This window comes from Oncorhynchus masou, chromosome 23, assembly GCF_036934945.1.
Source record: "Oncorhynchus masou masou isolate Uvic2021 chromosome 23, UVic_Omas_1.1, whole genome shotgun sequence".
Classification (NCBI taxonomy): domain Eukaryota; kingdom Metazoa; phylum Chordata; class Actinopteri; order Salmoniformes; family Salmonidae; genus Oncorhynchus; species Oncorhynchus masou.
This window is the reverse complement of record NC_088234.1, coordinates 759,691-770,131: the sequence shown is the minus strand read 5'-3', so window position 1 is coordinate 770,131 and position 10,441 is coordinate 759,691. Positions and strand designations below refer to the sequence as shown.

The window sequence follows — 10,441 nt, the reverse complement described above, 5'->3', positions numbered from 1 at the left end:
TGTTACACTGGCAATACTAAAGTGCCTATAAGAACATCCAATAGTCAAAGGTTAATTAAATACAAATGGTATAGAGGGAAATAGTCCTATAATAACTACAACCTAAAACTTCTTACCTGGGAATATTGAGGACTCATGTTAAAAGGAACCACCAGCTTTCATATGTTCTCATGTTCTGAGCAAGTAACTGAAACATTAGCTTTCTTACATGGCACTTATTGCACTTTTACGTTCTTCTCAACACTTTGTTTTTACATTATTTAAACCAAATTGAACATGATTCATTATTTATTTGAGGCTAAATTGATTTTATTGATGTATTATATTAAGTTAAAATAAGTGTTCATTCAGTATTGTTGTAATTGTCATTATTACAAAAAAAAACATATATTTTTTTAAATCAGCCGATTAATCGGTATCTGCTTTTTTGGTCCTCCAATAATCGGTGTTGAAAAATCATAATCGGTCGACCTCTAGTTGTGACCCAGGGTCTCGAGCTTGATGACGAGTTTGGAGAGTACTATGGTGTTAAATGCCGAGCTGTAGTCGATGAACAGCATTCTCACATAGGTATTCCTCTTGTCCAGATGGGTTAGGGCAGTGTGCAGTATGGTTGCGATTGTGTGTCTGTTGACCTATAGGGGCGGTAAGCAAATTGGAGTGGGTCTAGGGTGTCAGGTAGGGTGGAGGTGATATGGTCCTTGACTAGTCTCTCAAAGCACTTCATGATGACTGAGGTGACTGCTATGGGGCGGTAGTCATTTAGCTCTGGTACCTTAGCTTTCTTGGGAACAGGGACAATGGTGGCCCTCTTGAAGTTATACACGGCTGTGATTATAATCTAAGAGAATTCTCTTGGTACATAATGCAGTCGGCATTTGAATGTAAGGAATTCTAGGTCAGGTGAACAGAAGGACTTGAGTTCCTGTATGTTGTTATGATCACACCACGTCTCGTTAATCATAAGGCATACGCCCCCGTCCTTCTTCTTACCAGAAAGATGCTTGTTTCTGTCGGCACGATGCGTGAAGAAACCAGGTGGCTGTACCGACTCCGATAGCATGTCTCGAGTGAGCCATGTTTCCATGAAACAGAGAACGTGACAATCTCTGATGTCTCTCTGGAAGGAAACCAATGCTCGGATTTCGTCTACCTTGTTGTCAAGAGACTGGACATTGGCGAGTAGTATGCTAGGGAGTGGTGCGCGATGTGACCTCCATCTCAGCAAAAAAAAAGAAACGTCCTCTCACTGTCAACTGTGTTTCTTTTCAACAAACTTAACGTGTGTAAATATTTGTATGAACTTAACAAGATTCAACAACCGAGACATGAACTGAACAAGTTCCACAGACATGTGACTAACAGGAATGGAATAATGTGTCCCTGAACAAATGGGGGGGATCAAAGTCAAAAGTAACAGTCAGTATCAGCTCAGTCAGCTGCATTAAGTACTATTGTGCATCTCCTCCTCATGGACTGCACCAGATTTGCCAGTTCTTGCTGTGAGATGTTACCTCACTCTTCCACCAAGGCACCTGCTAGTTTCCGGACTCTGGGGGGAATGGCCCGAGCCCTCGCCCTCCAATCCAACAGGTCCCAGACGTGCTGACTGGGATTGAGATCCGGGCTCTTTGCTGGCCATGGCAGAGCACTGACATTCCTGTATTGCAGGAAATCACGCACAGAACGAGCAGTATGGCTGGTGGCATTGTCATGCTGGAGAGTCATGTCAGGATGAGTCTGCAGGAAGGGTACCACATGAGGGAGGAGGATGTCTTCCCGGTCACTCAAGAGCATTGAGATTGCCTTCAATGACAACAAGCTCAGTCCGATGATGCTGTGACACAACGCCCCAGACCCTGACGGACCCTCCACCTCCAAATCGATCCACAGAACGAGCAGTATGGCTGGTGGCATTGTCATGCTGGAGGGTCATGTCAGGATGAGCCTGGATGGTCATGTCAGGATGAGCCTGCAGGAAGGGTACCACATGAGGGAGGAGGATGTCTTCCCGGTCACTCAAGAGCATTGAGATTGCCTTCAATGACAACAAGCTCAGTCCGATGATGCTGTGACACAACGCCCCAGACCCTGACGGACCCTCCACCTCCAAATCGATCCCACTCCAGAGTACAGGCCTCGGTGTAACGCTCAGTCCTTCGACGATAAACGCGAATCCGACCATCACCCCTGGTGAGACAAAACCGTGACTCGTCAGTGAAGAGCACTTTTTGCCAGTACTGTCTGGTCCAGCGATGGTGGGTTTGTGCCCATAGGCGATGTTGTTGCTGGTGATGTCTGGTGAGGACCTGCCTTAAAACAGGCCTACAAGCTCTCAGTCCAGCCTCTCTCAGCTTATTGCGGACAGTCTGAGCACTGATGGAGGGATTGTGTGTTCCTGGTGTAACTCGGGCAGTTGTTGTTGTCATCCTGTACCTGTCCCGCAGGTGTGATGTTCGGATGTACTGATCCTGTGCAGGTGTTGTTACACGTGGTCTGCCACTGAGAGGATGATCAGCTGTCCGTCATGTCTCCCTGTAGCGCTGTCTTAGGCGTCTCACAGTACGGACATTGCAATTTATTCCCCTGGACACATCTGCAGTCCTCATGCCTCCTTGCAGCATGCCTAAGGCACGTTCATGCAGATGAACATGGACCCTTCTTTGGTGTTTTTCAGAGTCAGTATAAAGGCCTCTTGAGTGTCCTACGTTTTCATAACTGTGACCTAAACTACCTACTGTCTGTAAGCTGTTAGTGTCTTAACGACCGTTCCACAGGTGCATGTTCATTAATTGTTAATGGTTCATTGAACAAGCATGGGAAACAGTGTTTAAACCCTTTACAATGAAGATCTGTGAATTATTTGGATTTTTTCAAATTATCGTTGAAAGATCCTGAAAAAGGGACGTTTCAACCTAGTTTAGGTTGGGAATGAAAATGTAGCTGTTAATGGTTAATGTTAGGATGAAACAACCAGTCCCTGTGATTCACATGAAGAAAATAAGTATATAACAACTCTTCTCTACTAGTAATGTCCTCTTGTTCTACAGTATATAACTCTACATCTAACCTGACTAGTAATGTCCTCTACATCTAACCTGACTAGTAATGTCCTCTTGTTCTACAGTATATAACTCTACATCTAACCTGACTAGTAATGTCCTCTACATCTAACCTGACTAGTAATGTCCTCTTGCTCTACAGTATATAACTCTACATCTAACTTGACTAGTAATGTCCTCTACATCTAACCTGACTAGTAATGTCCTCTTGTTCTACAGTATATAACTCTACATCTAACCTGACTAGTAATGTCCTCTACATCTAACCTGACTAGTAATGTCCTCTTGTTCTACAGTATATAACTCTACATCTAACCTGACTAGTAATGTCCTCTACATCTAACCTGACTAGTAATGTCCTCTTGTTCTACAGTATATAACTCTACATCTAACCTGACTAGTAATGTCCTCTACATCTAACCTGACTAGTAATGTCCTCTTGTTCTACAGTATATAACTCTACATCTAACCTGACTAGTAATGTCCTCTACATCTAACCTGACTAGTAATGTCCTCTTGTTCTACAGTATATAACTCTACATCTAACATAACTAGTAATGTCCTCTTGTTCTACAGTATATAACTCTACATCTAACCTGACTAGTAATGTCCTCTACATCTAACCTGACTAGTAATGTCCTCTTGTTCTACAGTATATAACTCTACATCTAACCTGACTAGTAATGTCCTCTACATCTAACCTGACTAGTAATGTCCTCTTGTTCTACAGTATATAACTCTACATCTAACCTGACTAGTAATGTCCTCTTGTTCTACAGTATATAACTCTACATCTAACCTGACTAGTAATGTCCTCTACATCTAACCTGACTAGTAATGTCCTCTAGTTCTACAGAATATAACTCTACATCTAACCTGTCTAGTAATGTCCTCTACATCTAACCTGTCTAGTAATGTCCTCTAGTTCTACAGTATATAACTCTACATCTAACCTGACTAGTAATGTCCTCTTGTTCTACAGTATATAACTCTACATCTAACCTGACTAGTAATGTCCTCTACATCTAACCTGACTAGTAATGTCCTCTACATCTAACCTGACTAGTAATGTCCTCTTGTTCTACAGTATATAACTCTACATCTAACCTGACTAGTAATGTCCTCTTGTTCTACAGTATATAACTCTACATCTAACCTGACTAGTAATGTCCTCTTGTTCTACAGTATATAACTCTACATCTAACCTGACTAGTAATGTGCTCTTGTTCTACAGTATATAACTCTACATCTAACCTGACTAGTAATGTCCTCTACATCTAACCTGACTAGTAATGTCCTCTTGTTCTGCAGTATATAACTCTACATCTAACCTAACTAGTAATGTCCTCTTGCTCTACAGTATATAACTCTACATCTAACCTGACTAGTAATGTCCTCTACATCTAACCTGACTAGTAATGTCCTCTACATCTAACCTGACTAGTAATGTCCTCTACATCTAACCTGACTAGTAATGTCCTCTTGTTCTACACTATATAACTCTACATCTAACCTGACTAGTAATGTCCTCTACATCTAACCTGACTAGTAATGTCCTCTTGTTCTACAGTATATAACTCTACATCTAACCTGACTAGTAATGTCCTCTTGTTCTGCAGTATATAACTCTACATCTAACCTGACTAGTAATGTCCTCTTGTTCTACAGTATATAACTCTACATCTAACCTGACTAGTAATGTCCTCTTGTTCTACAGTATATAACTCTACATCTAACCTGACTAGTAATGTCCTCTTGTTCTACAGTATATAACTCTACATCTAACCTGACTAGTAATGTCCTCTTGTTCTACAGTATATAACTCTACATCTAACCTGACTAGTAATGTGCTCTTGTTCTACAGTATATAACTCTACATCTAACCTGACTAGTAATGTCCTCTTGTTCTGCAGTATATAACTCTACATCTAACCTGACTAGTAATGTCCTCTTGTTCTACAGTATATAACTCTACATCTAACCTGACTAGTAATGTCCTCTTGTTCTACAGTATATAACTCTACATCTAACCTGACTAGTAATGTCCTCTTGTTCTACAGTATATAACTCTACATCTAACCTGACTAGTAATGTCCTCTACATCTAACCTGACTAGTAATGGCCTATTGTTCTGCAGTATATAACTCTACATCTAACCTAACTAGTAATGTCCTCTTGCTCTACAGTATATAACTCTACATCTAACCTGACTAGTAATGTCCTCTACATCTAACCTGACTAGTAATATCCTCTTGTTCTACACTATATAACTCTACATCTAACCTGACTAGTAATGTCCTCTTGTTCTACACTATATAACTCTACATCTAACCTGACTAGTAATATCCTCTTGTTCTACACTATATAACTCTACATCTAACCTGACTAGTAATGTCCTCTACATCTAACCTGACTAGTAATATCCTCTTGTTCTACACTATATAACTCTACATCTAACCTGACTAGTAATGTCCTCTACATCTAACCTGACTAGTAATGTCCTCTTGTTCTGCACTATATAACTCTACATCTAACCTGACTAGTAATATCCTCTTGTTCTACACTATATAACTCTACATCTAACCTGACTAGTAATGTCCTCTACATCTAACCTGACTAGTAATGTCCTCTTGTTCTACACTATATAACTCTACATCTAACCTGACTAGTAATATCCTCTTGTTCTACACTATATAACTCTACATCTAACCTGACTAGTAATGTCCTCTACATCTAACCTGACTAGTAATGTCCTCTTGTTCTACAGTATATAACTCTACATCTAACCTGACTAGTAATGTCCTCTTGTTCTACACTATATAACTCTACATCTAACCTGACTAGTAATGTCCTCTTGTTCTACAGTATATAACTCTACAACTCTTTTCAGGAGCCATATTTGTGGACGTCCATAAGGATCAACTCATTCAGAGGGTTACCAAGGTGAAGCCCATCCTTCATGAGCTGTTCTATGAGGAGTTGTACTGTAACACCAGGATCAACCAGATGACCAGCCAGGAACAGATGAGACAGTTGTACATGGACCTAGAAGTAGCAGAAGACTCAAGAAGTGTGAAATTAGACTTTTACAGGATTCTCCTGGATCTGGAATCTAACCTTGTCAGAGACTTGGGTAAGAACCTCTCTACCTCTGGTTACATATCACTGGAATATAAACCTTATCTAGTCTATCACCTGGGTAAGAACCTCTCTACCTCTGGTTACATATCACTGGAATATAAACCTTATCTAGTCTATCACCTGGGTAAGAACCTCTCTACCTCTGGGTACATATCACTGGAATATAAACCTTATCTAGTCTATCACCTGGGTAAGAACCTCTCTACCTCTGGTTACATATCACTGGAATATAAACCTTATCTAGTCTATCACCTGGGTAAGAACCTCTCTACCTCTGGTTACATATCACTGGAATATAAACCTTATCTAGTCTATCACCTGGGTAAGAACCTCTCTACCTCTGGTCACATATCACTGGAATATAAACCTTATCTAGTCTATCACCTGGGTAAGAACCTCTCTACCTCTGGGTACATATCACTGGAATATAAACCTTATCTAGTCTATCACCTGGGTAAGAACCTCTCTACCTCTGGTTACATATCACTGGAATATAAACCTTATCTAGTCTATCACCTGGGTAAGAACCTCTCTACCTCTGGTTACATATCACTGGAATATAAACCTTATCTAGTCTATCACCTGGGTAAGAACCTCTCTACCTCTGGTTACATATCACTGGAATATAAACCTTATCTAGTCTATCACCTGGGTAAGAACCTCTCTACCTCTGGTTACATATCACTGGAATATAAACCAGGCTCTGTGTGGTGACCAGTCCTCTACTGGCTGTACTGGTTAGACCAGAGGAACCAGGCTCTGAGGGGTGACCAGTTCTCTACTGGCTGTACTGGATAGAGAGGAACCAGGCTCTGAGGGGTGACCAGTCCTCTACTGGCTGTACTGGGTAGACCAGAGGAACCAGGCTCTGAGGGGTGACCAGTTCTCTACTGGCTGTACTGGGTAGAGAGGAACCAGGCTCTGAGGGTTGACCAGTTCTCTACTGGCTGTACTGGGTAGAGAGGAACCAGGCTCTGAGAGGTGACCAGTCCCCTACTGGCTGTACTGGGTAGAGAGGAACCAGACTCTGAGGGGTGACCAGTCCTCTACTGGCTGTACTGGGTAGACCAGAGGAACCAGGCTCTGAGGGGTGACCAGTCCTCTACTGGCTGTACTGGGTAGACCAGAGGAACCAGGCTCTGAGGGGTGACCAGTCCTCTACTGGCTGTACTGGGTAGAGAGGAACCAGGCTCTGAGGGGTGACCAGTCCTCTATTGGCTGTACTGGGTAGAGAGGAACCAGGCTCTGAGGGGTGACCAGTCCTCTACTGGCTGTACTGGGTAGACCAGAGGAACCAGGCTCTGAGGGGTGACCAGTCCTCTACTGGCTGTACTGGGTAGAGAGGAACCAGGCTCTGTGGGGGGACCAGTCCTCTACTGGCTGTACTGGGTAGACCAGAGGAACCAGGCTCTGAGGGGTGACCAGTCCACTACTGGCTGTACTGGGTAGACCAGAGGAAACAGGCTCTGAGGGGTGACCAGTCCTCTACTGGCTGTACTGGGTAGACCAGAGGAACCAGGCTCTGAGGGGTGACCCGTCCTCTACTGGCTGTACTGGGTGGAGAGGAACCAGGCTCTGAGGGGTGACCAGTCCTCTACTGGCTGTACTGGGTAGAGAGGAACCAGGCTCTGAGGGGTGACCAGTCCTCTACTGGCTGTACTGGGTAGACCAGAGGAACCAGGCTCTGAGGGGTGACCAGTCCTCTACTGGCTGTACTGGGTAGAGAGGAACCAGGCTCTGAGGGGTGACCAGTCCTCTACTGGCTGTACTGGGTAGACCAGAGGAACCAGGCTCTGAGGGGTGACCAGTCCTCTACTGGCTGTACTGGGTAGAGAGGAACCAGGCTCTGAGGGGTGACTAGTCCTCTACTGGCTGTACTGGGTAGACCAGAGGAACCAGGCTCTGAGGGGTGACCAGTCCTCTACTGGCTGTACTGGGTAGACCAGAGGAACCAGGCTCTGAGGGGTGACCAGTCCTCTACTGGCTGTACTGGGTAGAGAGGAACCAGGCTCTGAGGGGTGACCAGTCTTCTACTGGCTGTACTGGGTAGAGAGGAACCAGGCTCTGAGGGGTGACCAGTCCTCTACTGGCTGTACTGGGTAGACCAGAGGAACCAGGCTCTGAGGGGTGACCAGTCCTCTACTGGCTGTACTGGGTAGACCAGAGGAACCAGGCTCTGAGGGGTGACCAGTCCTCTACTGGCTGTACTGGGTAGACCAGAGGAACCAGGCTCTGAGGGGTGACCAGTCCTCTACTGGCTGTACTGGGTAGACCAGAGGAACCAGGCTCTGAGGAGGTACCAGCGTTAGATAATAACATGTTTTAGAAGGTGTCTTCTAACTGATTCTGTTTTTTACAAACATCTACTGATTCAAATGAGGAAGACCTTTGTAAGTAGTGTGTTTGCCTGTTTTCCTGTCTGTCTTGGTGACGATGAGTGAATATATTTCTCCCCTCTAGATGAACTTCTAAACCTGCCAGGACAGCTGGGTAAGTATTGTCTCTGTGTTTACTATATTCATGTAGTCAGGCTTCATGTTCTAGTACCCATAATACATCATATTTTATCTTCTCTTTCTTCTGTCTACAGACAAGCTCAAAATAGAGACTGGTGAGTTGAACAACTGCATGTATTTCATTGATTTAAGTGAATACACTTTCCTTAAAAAATATATACTGTATGAATCTCATGATTCAATGATTATTTAAGTGAAAAGGTCAGAATAGAGAGGATGTAGTCTGTCTTCATGTTCTAGTACCCATAATACATCATGTTTTATCTTCTCTTTCTTCTGTCTAGAGGTCAGAACTAGGGTGAACCCAACTCTATTACATCAATAGACTGAGATACCAGCCATGTATCCTCCTATAGTTTACTAGGGTGAACCCAATAGACTGAGATACCAGCCATGTATCCTCCTATAGTTTACTAGGGTGAACCCAATAGACTGAGATACCAGCCATGTGTCCTCCTATAGTTTACTAGGGTGAACCCAACTCTATTACATCAATAGACTGAGATATCAGCCATGTATCCTCCTATAGTTTACTAGGGTGAACCCAATAGACTGAGATACCAGCCATGTATCCTCCTGTAGTTTACTAGGGTGAACCCAATAGACTGAGATACCAGCCATGTATCCTCCTATAGTTTACTAGGGTGAACCCAATAGACTGAGATATCAGCCATGTATCCTCCTATAGTTTACTAGGGTGAACCCAATAGACTGAGATATCAGCCATGTATCCTCCTATAGTTTACTAGGGTGAACTCAATAGACTGAGATATCAGCCATGTATCCTCCTATAGTTTACTAGGGTGAACCCAATAGACTGAGATATCAGCCATGTATCCTCCTATAGTTTACTAGGGTGAACCCAATAGACTGAGATACCAGCCATGTATCCTCCTATAGTTTACTAGGGTGAACCCAACTCTATTACATCAATAGACTGAGATATCAGCCATGTATCCTCCTATAGTTTACTAGGGTGAACCCAACTCTATTACATCAATAGACTGAGATACCAGCCATGTATCCTCCTATAGTTTACTAGGGTGAACCCAATAGACTGAGATATCAGCCATGTATCCTCCTATAGTTTACTAGGGTGAACCCAACTCTATTACATCAACAGACTGAGATACCAGCCATGTATCCTCCTATAGTTTACTAGGGTGAACCCAATAGACTGAGATACCAGCCATGTATCCTCCTATAGTTTACTAGGGTGAACCCAACTCTATTACATCAATAGACTGAGATAACAGCCATGTATCCTCCTATAGTTTACTAGGGTGAACCCAATAGACTGAGATATCAGCCATGTATCCTCCTATAGTTTACTAGGGTGAACCCAATAGACTGAGATATCAAGAAACGTTCCCTCTGTTCTTTGTGCCAGTCTGCCTGTTCAAACTAAACCAATCATTACCTTCATTCATCTATCGGCTAAGGCCATCTGTAATCTGCTGGCATCACGGCACATCAAGCTCTAGTCAGTCAGAAGACAGTTCATGGTTGAAGATGACGAGCGACCATCTTCAATCATCAGTGAGTCGATGCTGGAAATGGAATACAATGTGGAATAGCTGATCACCTGCTGCTGACATCATATAGCCTCACCAGGCTCTGAGGGGTGACCAGTCCTCTACTGGCTGTACTGGGTAGAGAGGAACCAGGCTCTGAGGGGTGACCAGTCCTCTACTGGCTGTACTGGGTAGAGAGGAACCAGGC

General features: G+C 43.4%; 1 protein-coding gene across 6 annotated transcripts in view; it reads left to right on the top strand.

Annotated features, from left to right (window-relative positions):
• The window catches only part of LOC135510157 (butyrophilin subfamily 3 member A1-like), a 69,366-nt gene that overhangs the window by 48,704 nt on the left and 10,221 nt on the right, over positions 1-10,441 (top strand). For 5 of the 6 annotated variants that reach the window (XM_064930939.1, XM_064930942.1, XM_064930940.1 and 2 more), the window contains 3 exons: positions 5,953-6,195; positions 8,664-8,693; positions 8,794-8,814. In XM_064930939.1, coding sequence (XP_064787011.1) covers positions 5,953-6,195; positions 8,664-8,693; positions 8,794-8,814 — 294 coding nt within the window. The remainder of the gene's footprint in view (positions 1-5,952; positions 6,196-8,663; positions 8,694-8,793; positions 8,815-10,441) is intronic. The other variant, XM_064930938.1, reaches the window with a different exon arrangement.